A 25,205-nucleotide genomic window follows, 5' to 3' on the forward strand; every position below is an offset into this window, starting at 1 on the left:
AAAAAAAAAAAAAAAAAAAAAAAAAAAAAAGAAAGAATAACTCACAGGAGAGTTACCCTCAACTTCTTAGAGAAATTGATTTGAATCTTCTGAAGCTTAAATTTAAGAACATCAACCTTCTTGTCTAAGTTTATCTCAGGGCTATTTCCAAGTCCTTTCTGAAGAAGCTTTGCCTCTTTAGATTGCTTCTGCTCAGAACACTCTGGAGTCAGGGAGAAACAAAATCAGTTAGAGAATTAATCTCTCAAATTATTTGAACATTAAAGAGCTCTTTAATCGCTTATATCTCATTTTATCTTTACAACAAATCACTAAAGAAGACAGGGCAGTTATAATCCCATCTTACAATGATCAGAGAAAAATGAACTGATTTGCATGAAATCACTGAGTACAGAATAAGGTCTAGAACTTAGGTCTTTTGACTCCCATCTTGATGCTTTGGCACTCATACCACACCATTTAGTTCCCATGTATATGGCTAGTCTTTCAAACTAGAACATAAACTCTTTTCTCTTTCTCTGTACCCCTATGCCTAGCACAGTACTCAGCAAGGTAAAACACAAAGGGTTGAACTAATCCAATCTTTTTTTTTAATTTTTTAATATTTATTTTTTAGTTATCGGCGGATACAACATCTTCGTTTTGTATGTGGTGCTGAGGATCGAACCCGGGCCGCACACATGCCAGGCGAGCGCGCTACCGCTTGAGCCACATCCCCAGCCCCTAATCCAATCTTAAACAATAGCTCTTGGGTACTTTTCCCTCTTTTCCAGGTGGTTAGATGCAGTGGCAAACCTCATGGTAAACATTAGCTGTACTTGTATGCCATCATATCAGTGGCAAGCTAAGGCAATTGTGAGCAGTTCTCCTAGGTATGCACCTTGTTACCAATTGCTGCTTCTCCAAGCAACTCTTATTACTGATTTGATCTAATGCCTCCTTTTGTATGATGTATATACATAGTTGGAGAAGAGCAATGACTACATCAACTCCATTTAGGATTATTTAGAAGTAGGAAATGCTTAGTAAACTGGGTAGGCAGTAAGTGTTGCCAGTCCTTTTCTTCCACCCTTTAGTAATTCCCACTCCCAGGCCCTGCAGGGTTTAGCCCCCATTGTCCTGTCAGATAAAAGTTGGAAGGATCACTAGAGATCACCAAAATTTGGAGCTCTCTAAAGGCAGAAAACATGTCTCCATCACTTATGATGACCCTATCCATCCTGGGACAAAGTTGGCAGTCAATAAATCCTGAATACAAGGAACTACTCCAAATTCATTTTGAGAGCCGATATGACTTGCTTAACATCATATAATGAATATATGTATATACAGAAGTTCTTAACAATGGCCTAATGTGTGTCCCCTTTTCCAAATAGCATGAGCATTTTTAAAAGAGAAAATCCTGCCAATAGGATTTCATGGAATTGTAGTAGACTTTGGAGAAGTAATAATTTGACATTTGTCTCCTCCAGGTAAGTCTGGCTCTAATTGGATGGAAGTTCCCTCTGAAATAGTTGCTTGTGATCATTTGGGGTGGACAGTGACTTGACTCATCTGTTTTCATTGTATTCTTCAGAAATAGAGTTATCTGGAGTTTGGATTATCTACTGTTGTCATTTTGACAGCCCTTTTTGTTTGGGAAATTGCTTCTACATGTTTTATTAATGATTTCTCAGTGCTCTTGTACAGGTTGAGTTGGTGGTGTGTCTCTGTTTCCCTGGTAATGAAAGGAACAGTAAGTATATTTATCCCCAGAGATCTGTTTAGCATCATAACTAGGTACCCTGGTCATTCATTGTCCTGAGTTGCTCCAAGAAGATAAAAGTGTCCATACCTAACACAGTGACGTGCAGAGTGCCTTGGTTATTGCCAACAAAGTCTGGAGGGTTGTTGACATCACAGGTGTAAATTCCACTGTCTGCTGGCTGCATACGCAATATAGTGATAGACGCATTACCTGGAATGGTGGACCTTATAATTCGATCTTTGAATTGTCCAGAGGCCTGACCTTCTCCACCTTCAGAATAGTAAACCTAGGACAGAAAATAACAGAAATGAGAACTAGAGAGTGTCCATGACTAGGATAAGTTATCTGGAAGCTCCTTCTATTCATATTACCTTTGATAAGAAGCAGCATCTTTCTTCTCTGGGGAATAGGTCTCTGTGACCAAGGTTTTGTCAGTTCATGGGGGAACTTAATTTTCTTACAACTGTTCACAGTCATTACCTCAGATAAACTCTGTGATGTCATCTTGGCAGGAGCTTGTATGCCTATTCTAAGAGGAGGGGACAGCTTGGAGCTGACATGATTTAACTCTTAAACCTGGTCTAGGAGATCAAAATGCTCACGTGCTGAGTCCTCCTGAAGGAAACTTGTTAAACAGGACCAAATGTCTGATGGGAAATAAAAACTGTCATTTTTTTTACCACTTCATATACTTAAAAAAATTTAGTTGTAGATGGACACAATATCTTTATTTTATTTATTTGTTTTTATGTGGTGCTGAGAACAGAACCCAGTGCCTCACAAATGCTAGGCAATTGTGTACCACTGAGCTACACCCCCAGCCCCACTTCATAAACTTTTGATTTGAGTTTACCTTACTCAATAACAGTATCTGATGTCTCTAAAAATTCAGATGTTCATATTCTTTTCATACACCCAAATGCCTCCGAATAAGCAAACCTGGATTTCCTCTGTTTGTTAAAAGTATGAGACTTCGTCACTTACTCAGCTTTAAAGAAGAATGAAATTATGGTATTTTCTGGTAAATGGATGGAGTTGGAGAAGTCATGCTAAGCGAAATAAGACAATCCCAAAAAACCAAAGGCCAAATGTTTTCTCTAATATGTGGATGCTAATTCACAGTAAGATGGGGAGGGGCACTAGAGAAGAAAAGAGTTACCTTAGATTAGGTAAAGGGAAGTGAAGGGAGGGGAGAGGAAAGGGATGTGGGGTTAGGAAGGATAGTAGAATGAAACAGACATTATTACTGTATGTATATATATGACTGCATGACCAATGTGATTCTACAAAATGTACACTCAGAAAAATAAGAAATTATATCCCATCTATGTATGATATATCAAAGTGCATAAATGCATTCTACTGTCATGTATAACTAATAAAAACAAATTAAAAATTAAAAAAAAATGAAGTGTCAGATTTCAGAACAGAAACATTCCTGAGAAATCATCTGGCCCTAATCCTTCCTAGTGTTTCCTGAGTATGAAACAGCATGAGCTAGTATAAGGCCTAGGAAGTGCTTAGTCAATCGTATCTACCATCTTTCTCTCCATGTCAAATAAGGGAACTCAGACACAGAAAGATCAAATGACACATCTTAAGCCAAAAGGGATTATTATTATTATTATTATTATTATTATTATTATTATTATTTACTAGGCTTAAGAAAGATCTGGATTCTAGTCCCATTTTAGTCCCATTAAAGAACATGGATTCTTAGTTCATAATTAGTCTAAGGAACTGTGGGAACAATATGATGTGGTAAAAAGAGGTCTGGTTTAATGGTTAAATGGACTGGGTTTTGGCCACAGCTCTCCCTCTGGCTGTGCTCTACCTCTGACTATGGCATAGGCAGGGGAGGTGGCCTCTAGTCATGCCTCCATGGCAACCTGCTTTGTGATAAGAAACAAAGTTATTTAATCTCTCTAACCTTTAGTTTCCACATCTGAACAAGGAACCAGAACAATGTTTTCCAAAGTATGATATGTATTCCCCAAGTATAGCCACTTTAATTGATTTCAGATAGTACCTAAATGAAAATCTACTAATTTTAATGTGTGTTTGAAAGAGACATATCTAACACATCAAATATGCAGCTTCATGTATATTGTTACTTTTGGTTAGACTAAGGCAGATTTTTGTAAGATTCTAAGAAATCAAGTCAGCATAGAAAACATTAAGTAATTAATAATACTGGTGTTCCACAAATACAACAAAAATTATGAAGATGACACATGAGTGACTAAAGCTTGGGAATCACTGTGCAAAGTAATCCCTGAGGTCCCTTCATAATATATATGTACTGTGTATGTATTTTGTCAGTTTTGTATGAATGTGAGGCATTCAGTGATTGTTGTTTATTGTTCAATAAATTGGTATTGCCTTAGTCCAAGAGACTAATCATTTTCATAAAATCGACTAGAAGGGTCTTACAGTTCGTTTAATTCAGTCCCCTTACTTTCCAGAAGAAACTGAAGCCCAGAGAAGTTTTAAAAAAATATCACACACAAAATTAACAGTTGAGACAGGACTAGAGCTCAGTTCACCTAATTCCAGCTATTTACCTAATTGACTGATCAAAGACAGAAAGTAATCAGAAAATCAAAAGATATTGTCTAGATAAATTTAAATGTCTTTTCCTTTAAGCAGAAAGTCAATATATATTAAAACTAACACAGAAAGATATATTTGGAGGGCAAAATGAAAGAACCAAGCAAATTTATGTAAAAAAGAACTGTCTCTTCTGTTTTTTCTAACATCAACATGCTTTCTTTCCTGCCCTAACTACAGCCATTTATAATTCATAATTCACACCTACTGAACCAGAGGCCTTTTGTCTCAGAGTGATCTTGTTTATAAACTAGAGGTATTAACTCAAGGTATTCAAGTGAGACGGTGTGGGGGGGTCAGTATTTCAAAAGCCATTTACCTTATTCACTTTTTTTGTAGCAAGGATTGAACTTAGGGGTGCTTAACCACTGAGCCACATACCCAGCCCCTTTTATATTTTAGAGACAGGGTCTCTGTAAGTTACTTAGGCCCTCATTAATTGCTGAGGTTGACTTTGAACTCGCAATCCACCTGCCTCAGCTTCTCAAACTGCTGGGATTACAGGCATGTGCCACCCTGGCGTATTCACTTTCTGATCAACAATTTGAGGCTCCATTGCCTCTTACCTGGAATACAGCCTGCTGTCCATCAATAAATCCCTTTAGAACTTAAACATCTGGCCATTTTCTTTGTCCCCAAGAAGACTGGGTACAGGTCAGCCCTACGACTGATTACATAACAATGAGATACATCAGTCCTGCCTGAAATTCAGAGGATCCAGGTGAAAAAGTCCTTGTTTCTACAGAGATCAGAGGCCCAATAGAGTGTATTTTAGGCTAGAATTAGGACACGAAAAGAAGCCACTGCGAAACTCTCTTAGTTGGGCATAAATTGAGGTAAAATTAGCAAATAAGCAATGAGGTCCTGGTTCTGTAACTTACCCATGAAAAAGAACTTTACCATCCTTCTATCCTATCTCTAATCACTTTTCTCCTGTCATAAATAACAATAAATGGTATCGGAGGTAGGAAGGAGGAATAATAATGGAGACCTAAAATCATCTTGGCCTCCGGGTGTTGTGTGAGAGGGAAAGTGGCTAAATGGCAGCTGAATACATAGATGGATGGGGTTTCCTTAAGAGGAAGTCGATTCTGTCACACTATCTTTGTAAAGAAAAAAGAAAGAACCGTTTTCCTGAAACTGCTTATCTAATCACATAGGAAGCACTGCAACTTGGTTCTATTTTCCACAAAAGAATAACTCTTTTAAAAATCAAAGCTGAACAATGACCAAAGTCCAACCCATGATCCTATGTGGCCTGTAAACTTTTCAAAGACATATTACTGTCAATTTAGATATCAAAGCAATTGAGGTCCAGGAAAAGCCTCCAATATTCAGTAGGCCACATCCTTGGTAGGGTAGAGTGGGAGGTGAAGATGTCCTGCTTTAAGAAAATTCATCCCAGTGTTCCCTTAAGGAGTGCTTGTTAATTTTTTTGCCCACTTTCTCTTTTGTGCCTTTGTTCATAGCAAACAGCACTGTTTTCTTCCAAGGTCCTCTCTGCCTGCTCCCTTGGTGATGCTAGAGTTTAATGTGTAGAGTCACAATATCATATTGGTTATAAAACGCTCTTTGAGATCACTTAGTTCGTGGTTTCTAAGGCTAAGGAAACTTTAGGAGCTAGGTGAATATTCTAAATATGGGGAAATGGCTGGGAGAGACTGGTGGGTATTGGGGGGATCATAAGGGATGGTGGGAACTGTGGTGAATGGGGAGACAGTGCACACTGTGGAAACAAAAACACAGAGCTAACCAAAATCTGTCCACTGGCCAAATCTAGTCCAGAGGCCTCCTATTTGCAAACTGATTCATCCTCTTCTATTACAGATGCCAATGAGGGCCCAGTAGTGGAAGAGCGTTTCCCAAAGTTACACAATCAATTTACATTCAGACCTAGAACTCACACCTTCCGTTCCCACTGAATATATTCAGGTAGCACTCACAGTCCTTCCTGCCTGAGGCAAGGAAGATGATTTTCAGGCAACCTTCCCCTTGGGAGCCATTCAATCCCATTCCAGTCTGATCTTCCTCTTGCCAATTGCATTATTCACTGGCCTGATGCTTCCCACACTAAGCAGGTTCACTACATGATGCCCTTGACATTTGCCAGCTGCACTGCAGGCCTCTGAGTTCTTTGCAGAGCAGGCTTTCCGCTCTTACTGTGTTAAGTTCCTAGTCACACGATGCTGTGCATCTGGGAGCCAGATTTGTCCTAAAAGATGTTTCTTCAACTTTATGCCACTGCTCTCAAACTAGTGACTTGGTATATAAACAAGAAGGGTTGAAAGAATTTCATCTGCTTTCTATTTGAGTCAGACTTGGAGTTACTAAATGCCTTTAGTTTCCAGAACTGCTTTTGCAGTTTCCTTTGGGAGATGTGGAAGGCATGGAAGTCCACAACAAACCACACATTATTTCCCTTGAAGCTTCTTGCTTTCTGGTACTTCCCATAGAGAGGCTAGCCAAGGGGAGAGGGTTAGGTGGCAAAGGTCTCAAGCCCAGAATTTTCTCTGGTCTGTACTATGAGGGTTGGGATTGCATATGGAGGAAATAAAATACCAAAAGAAAGGCTCTCATGCCCTCAAACCACTCTCTTACCAGCCTACCATCTGCTACTTTTGGGTGAAGTCATAGAAGATTCCAGCTTAAGTGCTTTTCTTTGAAAGACAACAATATAAGCTATTGCCACTCCCTAGCACTTTAGTGTTAAATTCACTTATCAGATATAGCAAATATAGAGACTTTTAGGAATGGGACACAAAATAGGTAACTTTGGTGGGGAGGGAGGGAAGATTTATAGCATTTCTCAATAAGGGTGATACTAGCATTTTGGTCAGGCAGTTTTTTGTGTGGGTCTGTCCTGTTTTGCAGGATATTTAGCATCTTTACCAGCACCCACTAAATCCCTGTAGTGACTCCAAGTCCTAACAATCAAATCAATACCTTCTCCTTTATAAAATGCCCCTGAGGTGATGGAACTCCCCCATATACCAACATTAGAAAAAATGTTTTAACATAACTCTGTTTTAACATAATTCTAATGTTTTAACATAACTCTAGTGATCAGACCAGGTTGGAAAATCTGAGAAGCCACATAACATGAGGGCACTAAGTCCTTGGAAAGATGTTGTACAATTTATGCATCTTTTGGGAATATGAGTGTGTCAAAGGGTTCCTTCCATTATAAATATTCTAGAAGAGTATTGTCTAAGAGACTCATGCTAAGGAGGGTCAATGTGTATTCTGTTCATGGGCAGGTGAATTCTGTAAATTTACCAGTAATAGGCTAGGCGGAAGAAGAGGCCCTCTGTGAAACCCGAGGGCCATCAGACCGTCCAAAATTTCCATGCTAGCCTACCAGGTGCAAAGTTTTCAGCTGAGATTCCCTGCCAAAGAACTGACTATCTGAAACTGTCCAAATTTTATGAGAAGAGGCCATCTCTAAATGGACTACCATGCTAATGAATATTCTTGTCTCTGAGTCAGAAAACTTGTGGGTTACTTTTGTAGTTGCTGCTTACCAAAGGAACCCCCTAGATGGGACAGTTACAAAGAAATAACATCATCTGAGAAATACCAGGTCTCTGATTCAATTCTACTTTAACACAACAATTTGGGGGAGGAGGAGAAGATGGGCATGTAGCAAGAGCTGGTCACTGCCCAGATAAGGGCAGCGATAGGGCCCTGAAACTTTTGAAGGAGGCTGAAAAGTGTTCTAGGTGTGGATATGAGAAGGTGAAATCAAGACTTTTCCAGTTTTGCCAAGGGTTTGTGCTTATCCGGATTTTCACTAAACTCAGACCCTTCCATCCCACTCCTGAAGCTTGTGCCAGTGCCCTAGAGACTGCAAACAGTGAAGGAGTCTAGTAGTACACCAACAGGTGTTCTTACCTGAGAGGTCCAGCTACATCTTCCCCGAGCGTCTCTTGTATGCGCCATTTTTAGACACTGACTGACTGCCTTTTCCTCCAAACCCTCAGTATTGAGGCACGAGCCATGCTGTGTTTGAGCAGAAATGGGTGGATCTGAGAGCTGAATTATACTATTGTATCAACCCAGGAGTTGAATTGAATCACTCAGTGGTCAGTCTGGCAACATCTCACTCCCATATCATTGAATTGTCTACTAACACAAAAGCGTTTTCCTAGCATCCCCAAAATGTCCCACCAGCAATCCATAGATTAGCATACTGCATGCCCTACAGAATTTTGAATGCATAGAAGTGCTCAAAGAGGAAAGGGTCTTGAAATGGAGGCCAATTCCCATGTTGAAAAATACTATCTCAACCCAGGAAGTCTGCAATCCCTTGACTGAGGAGAATCTCTGTTCAGGGACATGAAGCAGTACAAAAGGTGTCTAGGGTCTATTTCTAGCCACAGAGACCCTGAAGACAGTGGATCTGTGAGCCAGTGAGGGCCACGATGTCCCTGAAGAGCTCTGTCCCAGCCGTTCAGTTATACTAAGTGTATCTTGTTAGGCTGGGTTCCCTGTTCCCATTTCCCAGTCCCTCTAGTACACCAAAGCATGAGGGGGATAAGAATTTTGCAAAATCACCTTTTTGTGAGTGGCAGTGGCACTAATATTAGCTCAGATTCACTGAATGCTACAGTGTGGAAGGATTCCTAGTGCCTCACAAGCATCATCTCATTTAATCTTCTAATTAAAGCTATGAGGTATGTATGTAGTTCCATTTTATAGATGGAAAAACTAAATCTCTGAAAAGTCAAGTGACTTCTGTAAGGTCAACCAACCAGTAAGTAAGTGGTACAGCAATAAACTGACATCCGTCAGGAGATTTCCAATGGGGCTCTAAAGCTACTCATTTGGGAAAGCACAGAGAAGCACATGCCTGCAGAATATGGGGAGAGAGGGAAGGGGTTTCCATTCTCCAAAAACAGAGACTTCAAATATTTATAATGAGGATCTGGTCAGGGTGAGTTGAAGGAAAACAGGAAAACAGGAGGAGGAGGTTTGTGCTATGGGGGTTGGTTTTCACTGTTCTCAAGTTAAGAGATGTTTCTACTCTATCCTGTCCTCCATATGGCTAAAACCCAAGCATAGCACACAGATCTCATGCAGTTTTAAGATCAGGGAGCATGTTCTCTGACTCAGCAGCTCAGTAGAGAGGACCTCATTTGGCTTGGACATCCCTAAAGAGTAAATATCTTGAATTATTTGCTGCAGCTGTACCTGACATCTGAAGAATGAGTCAAATGGCAAGTAAATAAACTACTTATTAAATACCTATTTGTTAATGGATTTTCTTTTCAATGTTCTTCTAAGAGGTGCCCTGAGCTCAATCCACAGTCAGTTTAATCATATCTTCCCGTTCATTCTTAGAGCTAAAACAAAAAAAAAATAGTACTCACTGGTGGTCACAATACCCTTTGGCTTTGCAGCTTCCTCCCTCACTAGCTACATAGTTCAAAGAAGAAGTGGCCCTGTGAATTCCATTGTCAAGGAGGCATATAGAAGAATTTGGGCTTTTGAACTCAGACTGGCTTTGCCTGGCCTCCAGGCAGGTGAGGCCATCTTGATTTGAGTATCAAGTATAAAATATATTAGCAAAGACTCTGTAAATTCAGTCCCTACTGGAAAAATGAGAAGAACTTCAAGCCTACAGATGAAGAGTTTGTTGAAAAGACTAGTCAGAAAATAGGATTTTAAAAAGATCATGTGATTATTGCCATCCACATTCAAAGCGAGAGCAACTTGCAATGGAAACTGATAATTTCTTACTTGGCTCCAACATGCAAGGTCTTGGGTCAGGACATTTTGGGTGATGGAAACTGGTGGAAAAACTGTTTTTATTAGTGGTGGTGGTACTACTGCTGCTGCTAATCATAATGGTGTTTACATGGGATAAACTTTAGAGGGCTTTATATTTTTCCCAAATGTTTTCACATGCATTATGTCAATTAATTCTCCTGAGTATTGCTGTTGTATCATATTTTAAAGAGAGGCACGGAGTGATTCAAATATCTGTCCGAGGTAACCAGTACTAAGCAAATTATTTGACTAGATAGTGACATTGATGGAATCTTCCCCTGAATGGTGTTTCCTGCTGACAAATGATTAGGATTTCTAGTAAAAGCAAGGATTAAGCACTGAACATTACTGGCTGAAGCAACACTTCCCAAGGTGTGCCTCCTCCAATGCCCTCCTTCCCCTCCACCTCTGCCCCTGGGCCTTCCTTAGCTCACTCAACTTATTCTCCCTCTATCTTTCTACTAACTGAACCCTTCCTTTCCTTCAAGACTCAAAATAACTGCATATTCCAAACCACACTGATTGGTCTCTTCTCTAAACTCCACTTTAGTTCATGCATGTTTTTTGAAAACTTGGTGAAAGCTAAAGACCTTTTTCTTCAAGGGGTATATATGGGCATTTTTGCATATGTGCTCATGTACATATGTGAACACATGCACACACATACCTGTGAGAATACAATTTTAATCCTTTTGCTAATTTAAAGAAGGATTTACCCTCAAGGGTGGATGAATAAAATCTGGGAATAGGCACCTTGCCTGTGGAATAATCCTCCCCTATTGATGTTTATCTACCATCCTCTAGCGATTCCCCCCCCCCAGAACTTAGAGCCTCTAGCTTTATGCTATCCTTATTTACCTAGGGTTGACCTCTACTGTGGCTCCCTCTCTACCCATATAAGTAGTTTCCTTCTGTCAGTACTCAGTCTGGTTCAAAGAGCCAGTTCCCTTAACAGATAGATCCAAGATATTAAATGATGAAGAGATCTGCAGATTAATTAGGACTTGCAATTGATCCAATGTCTTTGAGACAGTATGGAGATATTTGGAGGGGATGTTCTTTCAGAACTACTATTCATTTCACTCATGAGAAGACATTTCTGTCTAGTATAGAATACATGGTACACACAGTTCTCTTCATATTGTTTTATACCGGTTATCTCTATACATAAATGAGATAACAGGTATAAAACAATATGAAGAGAACACAAAGGCAAATTCACTTACATGATGGTCTTCCCTAGACATCTATCTTCAAACTTTGTATCTCAGGTTCTGTCACTGTTGTCACTGGCATATCATTCCTTCACATAATTACCCCAACAGTTTTCAGTCAGAACTAGCAAAGGGGAAGAGGTTAGGAACTTACAGTAAGTGGCTCTATTTCCTTCTTATGAAAGAAAGACCACTGGATGGACAGCTTGTCCGTGGAGGCCACAGTGGTGGTGTAGAAGCAGAGAAGAGTGACATCAGATCCAGTAGTCACATTTACGAAACTGTCTGGGATGGTCACTTGCACCAGGTTAACCTGACCTGAAAAGATAATCATCAGAAAAACAATGGTACACATTTAGATTATGATGACACTTTTTTGGGGTCACAAAACATTTTCAAAAATATCTTATTTAGAGAATCCAAAGTGAGGAGGAGAACGTGGAATAAAGGGAAACTGAGCAAACAATGAGGCCAGGGAAAGGGGAGTTTCTAACAAGTTGCAGTGTAAAGATATTCAAAACCTAGGTGATGGTGAGATAATAGCACTGAATTGGGAATTCCTCCTATTTAAGGATTGCACACATTCTTGTCCAAGAGCCTCCAAAAGGTCCATAAATATAGATAACAACTAACCCAGTTTTGTAAGCATCAAGAGTCCTTTGAATGTGGGACTTTTAGTTTTGAAACTCGATAGGTCTCAAGCAAACAATACTTGTTTTTATAGGAGTTCAGGACTAAAGCCAGAAAAATCCCAGGCAAACTGGGATGAATTGGTTACTCCTTCCCTAAGACCATTGGAGGGGCATTTGCAAGATCAAAATTACATTCATAACAATATTAAGATGTTGTCTATTTTCTTTTTCATTCTCATTCTCTCATGAGTATACATTGGAGTTTCCCAAAATCTGCATGACATGCAATGATGTCATTGTTCTAGTGGCTAATGAAATGTGTGTTTGTGAATTTTTTAAAATTATTTTCTCAGTTTTAATTTTGAACATAGCACATATAAATAGAAATAATTTACATAGAAAAAGTATTTTGGGTCCTCAATTTTTTTGTGGTGATGAGATTGGAATTCAGGACCTCATACATGCTAGGCAAGCACCCTACCTCCATCTCAATAATTTTTAATTGAAACTTTTATTAAGATAAGTATAGATAATTATAGATACACATGCATTTCTAAGGAACAGGAAAGATATACCATATGCATTTTATTCAGTTTCCCTCAATGGTAATATTTTGTAAAAACTATAGTATAGTATCACAACCAGGATATTGACTTTGATACTACACACACTGACTTTATTCATAGTTCTCCAATTGTACTTGTACACATGCAACTGTGAGCATGTATTTAGTTCTATTCAATTTTATCACATGTGTAGGATTGTGTCTCCACTACAGTCAAGTTACTGAACACTTCCATCACCACAAATATGCCCCATGTTGACCTTTAAAAGCATTGACACTTCCCTCATGTACCCCATCCCTGTTTCTAACAATTGACAACCACTAATATGTCTTTTATTTCTAAAATTTTGTCATCTCATAAATGTGCCATAAATGGAATCATGGTAAACTTCTGGCACTAGTTCTTTTTACTTGGCATAATTTCTGGAAAATCCACTCAAGTTATATTAGTAGTTGGCTGTTTTGGTAATATCTGATGGCATATATGCATCAGAGCTTTATTATTCACTAATTTAAGGACATCTGAAGTATTTCCAGTTTTTATCTAGAGTATAAAAGTACAACAAGTATTTGTGTACAGATATTTGCATGAACAGAAATTTTCATTTCTCTGGGAAAAATTCCCAAGAGTGCAATAGCTGGGTCATATGGTAGTTGCATGTTTAGTTTTATGTAAAAAGAAAAGTCACACTGCTTTCCAGAGTGAATGCAACATTATACCTTTCTATCAATATGGCATGAGTGATCCAGATTCTCTGTATCTTCACCAGCATTTGATGCTGTCACCATTTTCTATTTTAATCATTCTGATAATTTGCATTTCCCTAATGGCTAGTTATGCCAAACATCCTTCAATGTGATTATTTACTGTTTCTATAACTTTTTGACGAAATGTCTGTTCATATTTTTTGCCCATTTGCTAATTGGATTCATTATGGTTGTGTTTTGAGAGTTCTCTATGCAATCTAGATGTTAGTCTTCTGTCACGTAGTTTTATTTCTTCCTTTTGAATCTATATGTTGTTTCTTTTTCCTGCCCAATTACAATGGCTATATCATCAAGTACCATGTTGAATAATAAGAGTGAGAGTGGACATCTTTGCCTTGTTCCTAATCTTAGGAGAAAAACATTCAGTTATTTCACCATTAAGTACAAAGACATATGTTACTTGTAGATGCTCTTTATTGAACTGAAGCAATTCTCTTCAGTGGGTTGAATTGTGTCCCAAAAGAGTTTAGTCTAAGTCCTACCCCCCAATCTTCGGGAGTTTAACCTTATTGGAAAATAAAGTCTTTGCAGATGAAATTAAGTTAAAGATATTTATATGAGATTATCATGCATTCAGGGTTGGCCCGATTACTGTTGTCCTTATAAGTAAAAGGAAAGGAAAATTTTACACATACACACATACAAGTAAATGATATATAAAGATGAAAGCAGAGATTGGAATGATGCTTTTACACATCAAGGAATGACAAGAATTCTCAGCAGCCACGAAGTAATCAAGCCTAACAATAATTTGATTTAAGACTTTTGGCCTCCAGAAACGCGAGATAATAAATTTCTCTTGTTTTAAGTACCCAATTGTGGCAACATTTTATAGTAGCTCTGTGAAGCTCACATACCTGCTATTCCTAACTTTCTAAGAGTTTTTCCTCATGAATGAGTATTGGATTTTGCCAAATGTTTTTTTCTGCACCAATTGATATGATCATAATTTTTCTTTAGACTATTACATGAAAATACATGAAATAATTTTTGAATGTTGAACCAGCCTTTCATATTTGAAATAAATCTCCCTTGGTCATGATGTGTAATTCTTTTTAGACACTGCTTGATTCAACTTGCTAGTGTTTCATTGAATATTTTACTTCTAAGTTCATGAGAGATATTAGTCTGTAATTCTCTTTATTTGTACTGTTTTTGTCTGGTTTTAGTGTTAGGGTAATACTGTTCTCATAAAATGAGATGAAGTGTTCTCTCCTCTTTTTTTTTTAGAAGAGAATATATACAAAATTGATGTTAATTATTCTTTAAATGTTTGGTAGAAATATCCGCTGAAACTACCTAGACCTGGAGATTTCTTTTGTAGAAGCTTTTTAAATTATGAATTCAATTTCTTTAATGGTTATAGGGCTATTCAAATTATCTATTTCATATTGGGTGAGTCTTAGTAGGCTTTTATTTAAGTTATAGTTTTCCTTTATGACTCTTGAATGTAGCAGTATTCTTACAAGTTGATATCAAAGTGCACTTGTGATTTTGTGTTCTGGGCACCCTGATGTTCTGAGAACAGATTATGCAAGGTACACTCAACCATTGTGCAAATCATCTATAAACCTTATTCTGAAGGTACTTTTTTTGTTTGTTTTTAAAGAATGTTTAGTTACTTGTCCTGAGACTACATTTTAAGGAAAAGGGATGCCCAAACTTGGAAGTTGCTGTTGCAAAGAAAAGTAAAAATCTACAGCGTGAGGAAACTGAGTGATATAACAAGGAACCCACATGGAAAGGTGAAATTGGTGAATTACTGCAATGGACGGTATATAAAGAATGGTACAGAACAAGGACCCACAAAGAAAGTCAGAAAGTTGGATTTAAAGAGATGTGACAAGCTGGGCATGATGGCTTGCACCTATAATCCCAGCCTTTGGGAGGATTGCAAGTTCAAAGCCAGCCTCAGGAACTTAATGAGACCCTGAACAACTTAGCAAGACCCTCAAAGTTAGAAATAAGAAGGGTTGGGGATGTGGCTCAGTGTTAAAGTGCCCCTGGATTCAATCCATTACCAAAAAAATAATAGTAACGTTGGATTCAATTCCAGTACCACCTCCCCCAAAATTAGAAATGCTATCATGACAATTGAGATTAAAATTCATATGTGTTATATTATTGTACAAATATACAAATTAGACAAACATATGGGTAAGTCAAGGCCCTTAATGAACAAATGAACACAACGATTTAGTTAGGGAAGCATTTGTTGAGTATTTTTAATTCTTTATATATTCTGGCTATTAATCCTCTGTTGGAAAAATAACTGGCAAAGATCTTTCCCATTCTGTTGGTTATCTCTTTATTAATTGTTTATTTTGCTGTGCAGAAGTCATTTAATTTGATGACATCCCATTTATTGATTCTTCCTCTGATTTCCTGAGCTATAGGAGTACTAACCAGGACATCTTTGCCTACACCTCTGTGCTGAAATATTTTCCCTTCTAACAATTGCAAGGTTTTTCATCCAATTCCTAAGTTTTGGATCCATTTTGAGTTGACTTTTACACAGTGTGAGAGATAAAGATCTAGTTTCATTCTTTTACATATGGATATTCTGTTTTCCCAGCACCATTTGTTAGAGAGGCTGTCTTTTCTGCAGTGTATGTTTTTGACACCTTTTGAGAATCAGATGATTATAGCTGTGTGAATTTGTTTCTGTGTCTTCTGTTCTGTCCCATTGGTCCATGTGACTCTTTTTATGCTGTACCTTGCTTTTATTGTTTGTTTGTTTGTTACTATGGCTTTGCAGTATAATTCAAAATCATGTACTATGATATCTCCAGCATTGTTCTTTTAGCTCAGGGTTGCTTTGGCAATTCTGGATCTTTTATTCTTCCATATAAATTTTAGGATTTTTTTTCTAGTTCTGTGAAGAATATAATTTTGAGGGGGATTACATTGAATTATAGCTTGCTTTTGGTAATATGGCCGTTTTAACAGTATTAATTCTGCCTACCTATGAATGTGAGAGGTTCCAAAGACTTTCTCATTTTTCTTACTTAATGACAGCAGTCATAGAAAAGGAATTTAGGGGGTTGGGAAACATTTTGAAGAAGTAAAAGTAAAAGCAAACCATTGTACTGATTATCCTTTGTTTCCTGGATTCAATAGCTGTATTTTGTGTTATAGCCAGGCCCACCTTGGCAGCAGACAGTTTACATGACAACCAATGCATTGATGAATTGAGAAAAATGCTTTAAGGTAGGCACAAATACAGCATTTTCTAATTCCATGCATTTTCCTTCTTGCAACATTATTCTTCCCATAATTTCCTTTCCCATGATGCCTTTCCCAAAAGAAAAACTGGTCTTCAGAGAGCAGCTACTCTTTCCAACATAAACTTCATTGGATAAAGCTGCTTTCCTCTGTTGGAGGGGAAGTGGATTCCTCCTGTCTTCAAAAAGCTCATCTCCTTTCTCCTGGAAGTTAGCCACATCTGTGGCTGTGCTTAAATGATGACTTTAGAATGTCTTTTAAAGTCTCCAAAATAAAAGGGATAGAACTGGGAATTTGATAGTCATTAAAGTTCCCAAGAACTTTTCCCTAAAACAGAGATATTTTGGAGAGATGATTTGACAAATATTTTTGTTCTTTTGTTTGGGTCTCAGTATCTGTTATGAAATTGATCAATGATAGTTACATGTGAACATGTAAGGCAAAACAACCATTTGATGGATAGTCTCAGTAAAAAGTGCTTAATGGTAGAGTAAGCACAGTTCTCACATAAGACAAAGCATGGAAGAGACCACAGAGCCTAGCAACAAATATCTGGCAAACACCTATTTTGTGTCTTAAGCAGTGCTAAACACTGGGGAAATCATAATGAAAAAGACAGACACATTCTTTGCCTGCCATGTCAGTGCAGCAGGAAGCCATTTATAGCACAGACCAGAATGGAAGTGAATGAAAACCAAGGGCTTGAGAACTATTAATCTGATTCAGACATTTCTAACATTTTAAAAATAGAAGATATAAAAATCTACAACTAATTTGATACATAGAAAAGCTCAGTAATATCACATTGGAATTCAGATGATGATTTCAAAATTTAAAGTGAGACAATATATTTTTGAGGATACTACACATTGTCTTGTAAATAGGTAATGATTGCAAGGCAAAACCTGAGAACCATTTTATTGCCTAGATTCCCAATATTTGGCCCCATAACCAACTCTTAAATTTTGGAAAAAAGACAGTTTTCAGACATTGTCCAACCTTAACATAGTAACAATACACTTCAGAGCTAAGAATTATGTAATTTAAGATTGGCATTTTTTTAAATATAGCATCATTCATCTAGTGCATATTACTTAACCTTGTTAGATTACCATCTAGCCAGCACTGTTCAACGGAAACTTCTGTGATAATAGAAATATCCTATCTCCACTTTGTCCAGTTTAGTAGCTGCTATCCACATGCAGTTATTGGGCCAGTAAGACTGAGGAAATGGCATTACAATTTTACTTAATTTGAATTAATTTAAATTTAATCACGTGGGTAGTGAACAGTATAAATTTAGTCCTAAACTAGAGTTAATTCTGTGAATGTCAGGAGATAAACAGTTGTATTTCCTTAGATTAATTAATTTTAAATTGAAAAATTATTTAAATTTGATAAAGTCAGAAAAATATCTATGTTAACAGGAATGTGAATAAATAATAAGCTAAAGAATCATACCTGGTTTAAACAAAACTGAGGATTGCAGTGCCCCTTACTGACTTGGCTGGATTAAAAAACAAAACAAAAATGTATCTGTGGTTGAATTATGATTTACTTCTTTTAAAATCCAGTGTTTATTATCAAAGGAAAATAATCCAAGGTGCATACATCAATATATTAAGAAGATTTTAAAATGTCTTGCAATTTGGTAATGGTTATTAATTCATTCATTTAATGCCTATAATATGGTCAAGTACTTTGCTTATTTGGAAGATTATTATTCTCCTAATATACCATAGCAAAAATATCTTCCAATGAGCCATATTTAAAATGATGCATTTGGGGGCTGGGGTGGTGGCTCAGTGGTAGAGCGCTCGCCTCGCACGTGTGAGGGGCTGGGTTCAATCCTTAGCACCACATAAAAACAAATAAGTGAAATAAAGGTATTGTGTCCAACTACAACTAAAAAATAAATATATTTTTAAAAAATGATGCATTTGAAGTGATTTAATTTACAGTAACTTCAGGTATAATTGCTTTGCTTTGAGTTACAAAATAATTAAACCAAGTGATCATCCACCTTTTGGATTTGACTGCAAAACCAAATTTTAAATATATTACTTCTTTCACATGTATAATACATATATCCAGAAAATGAAAGCAATATTAACATATCTTTACAACAGGTGACTAATACATGTTACAAGTATCTTGATGATAGTCATGAATTTTTTGTGGAAGAAATTTTTCATTACAATTACTTTCATGAATTCAGGTTTAAACTAAAACCTCCTAAGAAGCCATTGATTGGGTTATTTGTGTTTTTAGTAATCAGGTTTTTGAGTTCTTTATATACCCTAGAGATTATTGCTCTATCTGATGTGTGAGGAGTAAAAATTTGCTCCCAAGATGTAGGCTCTCTATTCACCCCACTATTGTTTCTTTTGCTGAGAAGAAACTTTTTAGTTTGAGGCTATCCAATTTATTGATTATTGGTTTTAATTCTTGTGGTATAGGAGTCTTATTAAGGAAGTTGGGGGCCTGATCCCACATGATGAAGATTGGGGCCTACTTTTTTTTTATTAGACAGAGAGTCTCTGGTTTAATTCCTAGGTCCCTGATCCACTTTGAGTTGAGTTTTGTGCATGGTGAGAGATAGGGGTTTAATTTCATTTTGTTGCATATGGATTTCCAGTTTTCCCAGAATGATTTGTTGAAGAGGTTATCTTTTCTCCAATGCATGTTTTTGGCGCCTTTGTCTAATATAAGATAACTGTAATTTTGTGGAGATTCCCTGGAAAACTGGGAATGGAACTACCATTTGGCCCATCTGTCCCTCTCCTCAGTCTATACCCAAAGGACTTAAAAACAGCATACCACAGGGACACAGCCACAATGATGTTTATAGCAGCACAATTCACAATAGCTAAACTGTGCAACCAACCTAGATGCCCTTCAGTCGATAAATGGATTAAAATGTGGCATATATACACAATGGAATAGTACTCAGCAATAAAAGAGAATAAAATTATGGCATTTGCAGGTAAATGGATGGGGTTGGAGAAAATAATACTAAGTGAAGTTAGCCAATCCCCCAAAAAACAAATGTCAAATGTTTTCTCTGACATAAGTTGACTGATCCATAATGGGGTAGGGAAGTAGAGCATGGGAGGAATAGATTAACTCTAGATAGGGCAGAGGGGTGGGAGGGGAAGGGAGGGGTCAGGGGGTTAGCAATGATGGTGGAATGTGATAGACATCATTATCCAAAGCACACGTATGAACACATGAATTGGTGTCAACATACTTTATATACAAACAGAGAGATGAAATATTGTGCTCTATAAGTGTAATAAGAATCGTAATGCATTCCACTGTCATTTAATTTAAAAATAAAATCAATTAAATATTTAAAAAAGAAAAAAAATTGACAATAGCAAATTAGCAGCAACCTGAATATCTACCATTTAAGTCCAGCAAAATAAACAGTTCCCTTTAATCCAAAAAAAGGAAGCCATTGAAAATAAAATAAGATTAAAATAAATCTATAAATTCTGAACCACATATGCTGGTGCACACCTGTAATCCTACTTACTCTGGAGGCTGAGGTAGGAGGTTCACAAGTTCAAGGCCAGCCTCAGCAACTTTGTAAGGCCCTCAGCAAATTAGTGACATGTTGTCTCAAAATAAAAACTGAAAAAGCCTGGGGATGTAGTTCAGTGATTAAGTGCCCCTGGGATCAATTCACAGTACATAAATCAATAAATAAATAAAATAAGGGGAGAGAGTAACACTAAAAAACACTACTCTGCTTATTTGTACAGAAAATTGATTTTAAATATTCATATGAAAATCATTTCTGAATGTTTAGAGTTTAGGAAGTTAATTCATTCCTTCAACAACCATTTACTATATTCCCACTATGTGCCAGGCACCATACTTGAAATATGATATTCTTTCTGAAACAAGTGCAGATGGGGCATTAAATTGTACATTGTTGGAAATATTGCCAATTGTCCCTCAGTAATATCTGGATCAACTGCAGGATCTGGATCAACTGAAGGATCTGGATCACTATGAATGGCAGGTATAGATCACCTAAATCTTCCTTTCTCTGACATCCACACATCTGTAAGTATAGCAAATAACAATATAGTATACCCTCTTTTTAGTCTGCAGGGCTGACTATCATTTTTTGCTTTGGACCAGCTAGATCAGGTATGCATAGATATACAGCATATAATATATACCAACAAAAACAGCTATATGGTAATTTAAGAAAAGACACTCTGAAGTAGTTATTGGTCATTCTGATCAGGCCTTGTTCTAAAAGTCAGAAGTAAGATCCCAACATCATGCTAGATAATTTTTTAAACAACAGGAAAACTGCATAAAAGGTATGGGTTTCATTTTTAATGTAATATACACTTGCAAAGAAAAAATATTGATAAGAAATTCACCCAAATTTGAGTGGTAAGATTACAGATGATTTTTTTTCTTATTTATATATGTCCACATTTAAAAACCTTCCTACGGTGACTATAAAAATGTTTATAATATATATATATATGACATATATGTACATATATATGTGTTATAGTGAAATCATTGTAGTTGTAGATGAACAGAATGCCTTTATTTGTTTATTTTTATGTGGTGCTAACGATTGAACCCAGTGCCTCACACACACTAGGCAAGCACTCTGCCACTGAGCTACAGCCTCAGTCCCTGAAAATCATTCTTGAAACTGTTCCAAACCCTGTGTTTAGTATAGGCCAGGGATAGGCCTCACATAGAGAATTAATTGTCAGCTATAGACATGATTTTAGAGAGTTGGTGCAGAGGGCCTGGGGTTTGATCCAATTGGCTTGTGATTGGAAGCCCTTTTGGAAGGAATAAAGATTTTTCCTGTCTGAAATTACATTTAAATGAATACTCTGGTGTGAGGGAAAATAGTAACATGTGTTTCCAGCTATACAGACTGGTTAGGCAATGGGATATTTGCAGAATTGCCTTTTGGTGACTTGACACTGTACAACATTTTTGTTCAGCGTCAACATTTAGTAATAAATAGTTAAAGAATTATTGCTAACCACATGTTAGGTTTCAAAGTAACATTTTTTTCTAATGTTAAAAATAGTATAGGGGCTGGTGCTATAGCCCAGTGGTAGAGTGTTGCCTAGAATGCAGCAGACCCCAGGTTTAACCCCCCCAGCACTGTAAAATAATAATAATAATACTCCTTATAGAAAACCTGGAAAGTATGAAATAGATGGTGAATAGAATCAAAATCATCCATAATCTTATCACCCAGCGATTACCAATGTGAGTGCATCAGTATATTACCTTCCAGTAATTTATTATAGTTTTGTGTTTCCTGCTTTTTAACTTAGTATTTTATCTTGAGCATTTTCTTGTTTCATTAAATGTACTTATCAAACCTCACTTTAAAGAGGATCTAACATTACCAATGGCTTAAAAATTACCTGATTTTTGATAAACAATAGTATTGTATTTACTATGAGGTTTAGGTTACCGTAAGAACAGATTCAAAATGTATCTGGTATTTGGAGAAAAATGGCTAAGGCATTTTCCAAATTAGTCATCTCTCCAGCCTTTTAACCACTATTGGGATTTTGACTCCAAAAATGAATTTGTTCTATTTGAATTCCTAAAATCATCCATGTTGTGTGCAATAATAAATCACTTACATGTTTTCCAAAATACAGTCTTAGGATTGGAAAACCAAAAATCCCTAAGCAATATTAGATAACAAAGTGCTCATAGAATCTCTGTCCTTCCCACATGTAAGCCCTGGCAGGCTTAAACCCAGGTTCTGCTTGCTGTAGCAAAGCAAGTCAATCACCGTGACATTAAGGGAAACACTAAATAAAAGAGAGAAATTATCCTTTGAAACTTTGGTTTCAAAGAGAGCAAATTTACTTGTCCAACTTTTAAACTAAGAAAGATAGTACGATTTTTTTTTCTGAGAAAAGGTCAATCCTGAAGCCCCATAACACAATTTTACTACAGACTGGACTCCCAAATATTAACATGGCACATATTTGTTAAGCTACAGTTCTTAAAATTACTCAGCATGCTAATCAAAATTCCTTTGAAATATAGAGAGGAAATTTTAATACAAAAATTTATAATTTCAATCTAAAAGCTCCATTTCCAATTATCTGTGGTGGTTTGGAGATCCCTTCCTTACCTGCAAGGCAGTTTAGGATCAGAAAAGCCTTCCAGAATGTGAAGACCATTGTGTTGAAGTTTGTTGGGAGCAGTAGGAGCCCGTAGCTTGCCTGACCTAGGCTGAGTCTCAGACTGGCTTCTTCAATCACACTGAGGTTTGCCAGGCTTATCTTCTGGGCATCACCAAGCAAACATGCCTCTTTGGGCTTACTTATTGGGTACAGACCTTTCTCAGAGCGGGTTTGTGTTTCTTTGAAACACTTTTCATGGGGTGTGTATCCTTGATATATTTGCTACTGTGTTAATAATAAACCCATGTATTTAAATTCTTCTTGTTCATTGTACCCAGATACTCTGTCTCATTGTTTAAAATCAATCTTATTAAAAATTGTACTTGTGTTGAAAGATACAGTTGGAAGAGAGCATATACAAATAAAAGTTGAGAAAATTAATTAATTTCAAATATTTCCATGAAAATCTTCTAGCAATGATTCACTAACCTTCTTTTACAAATTAGGTTAGTAAATTGGTGCTATAAGATTTCTTGGAGAGATGCAGTTCACAGGAAGGGCACATGGGTTTTGAAGCAACTCATTTCTATGTGAACAAACACTGGACATGTCACCTTTTTGGAAGCACTGGCAGTTGTCATTACCTTCCATCAAAACTGGAACTAGAATGAATTATTTTTTTGTCTTCCAAGTAAGCACTATAGCACTTATTCACTAACCTAATTTTGCAAAATCAGATTAGTGAATAAATGCTTGAGGACTTTCATTGGATGAGTCTAAACTTTTGCAGAATTAAGTTACTGAATAGCTGCTATAGGGTTTCCTTGGAAATGGAGGTTCACTAGGAGGACATGGGAAACTGCACAGGTGAGAAGGCTTTATGTGACTATGAACTTCTAATAGAGTTCCTGTCATGCTTAAGTTACACTAGGAAACCTAAAAGCCTCCTCTGGCTCTTTCCATATGATCACTAGGTCCTGTTGTTTTCTTACCTATGACACTCTCAAATATTTCTGTTCTCCAACCTTTTGCTTCCATTGTGGTCCAGATACTCAGCTCCTTACCTTTGACTCACCATAGCAGCTTCCTAAATGGTCTCCCATAATTCTTCTTCCTTTATGCTGTATACTAGTCACAGGCCAATGTTCCAACTCTAATCAAGCATTTTCAATAACACCCTATATGGACTCTTTCAGCAAGTCCAAAGTCTTTCATCTGAATTCCCAGCCATCCAAGACCTGGTCCTCACCTCATCTGAACTTTAACCACATTAAATCATCCACTTGAAAAATGCTATCAAGATTTATCACTTCAAAGCATTTGGTCACATGAAATGTGTGCAAGTTTCAAGTGATAGTTTTATGAACTTTAATTTACAGGAAATGTTTGGCCCCATCTGATCTTAGCCAAGCCAATTTCCCCCTACTTCCCAGAAAGCCATTTTGCTTCCATAAGGCCTAATTCCTCCTTCCCCATCCATGTTCATGTCTTATGCCAAATTTTGGTTCCAGGTGATTTCTGTAACTACTTAGAATTTTCTTCTCTCTCCTCTTCCTCACTCATCCAAATTCTTGGTACAAATTAGTCATGCTGTCTTACGTGAAGATTTTGATTAACTTATATACCACAGTCTCTGGGCTTCTCCTAGCATAAATTAACATTTTACTTACAGTCACTCAATATTTTATAGTTGGCATTTAATTGTTCTCAAGTAATTTCTTATTTATTAACAGAGTCTACCCTAAATCCAGAGATTGTAAGCTCCTACAGGGCAGTATTAGGTCTTATAAAGACAGCTCCCAACTTATGAAAAGGTTGTCCCAAAATGTACCCCAGAATACACATTCCTATAGAAACAATGCTATTAAGAGATCTCACTGGGCATGGTTGCACACACCTGTAATCCCAGTGGCTTGGGAGGCTGAGGCAGAGGATCGTGAGTTCAAAGGCAGCCTCAGCAAAAGTGAGGCACGAAGCAACTCAGTGAGACCCTGTCTCTAAATAAAATACAAAATAGGACTGGAGATGTGGCTCAGTGGTGGAGTGTCCCTGAGTTCAATCCCCAGTACCCCCCGCCCCTGACAAAAGAAGTCTCATTCCTAGGCTTATGTAGCAAATAGTTCATCACCAGTCTGAATTCTGGGTATTGGGCCATAGAGATGGGGGAGAAGGAACAGTAGGAGACAGAGAAAGAACATTCCATTCTTTTCCCAAGACACAAGTCGTGAACAAGAGAACACTTTTTACCCAAATAAATACTGCATGTCCCTGACACCCACTTTCCTTTCTGACCTGATGTTCATTACCCTTTGTGTCCCTAGGTTGGTCTGAAGGAAAGTCTCCCCAGAATATTCAATACTCCAAAATTTCTCTTTTCTTTTTATCCTTATTCCTCCCAGAAATATTCATCTCCTCTGCACAAGCAGATATCAGTTCCATGTTAGGAAGAAAAAAAAATATTTTTTGTGAACATTCCCCAATCTGCTTGCACTACTGAAAAATAGGAAAATTGTATTATCCCAAATA

General features: G+C 37.2%; 1 protein-coding gene across 1 annotated transcript in view; it reads right to left on the bottom strand.

Moving 5' to 3' along the window:
- Positions 1–22,787, bottom strand: part of Vsig1 (V-set and immunoglobulin domain containing 1) — a 29,024-nt gene extending 6,237 nt beyond the window's left edge. Inside the window, exons 1-3 of the mRNA XM_048796863.1 lie at positions 22,688–22,787; positions 11,495–11,658; positions 1,835–2,033 (exon numbers count right to left, since the gene is read on the bottom strand). Coding sequence (XP_048652820.1) covers positions 1,835–2,033; positions 11,495–11,658; positions 22,688–22,736 — 412 coding nt within the window. The 5' untranslated portion in view covers positions 22,737–22,787. The remainder of the gene's footprint in view (positions 1–1,834; positions 2,034–11,494; positions 11,659–22,687) is intronic.
- Between the last annotated feature and the right edge of the window lie 2,418 nt (positions 22,788–25,205).

The sequence above is a fragment of the Marmota marmota genome, unplaced genomic scaffold (genome assembly GCF_001458135.2).
Source record: "Marmota marmota marmota unplaced genomic scaffold, marMar, whole genome shotgun sequence".
In the NCBI taxonomy this organism is placed as follows: Eukaryota; Metazoa; Chordata; class Mammalia; order Rodentia; family Sciuridae; genus Marmota; species Marmota marmota.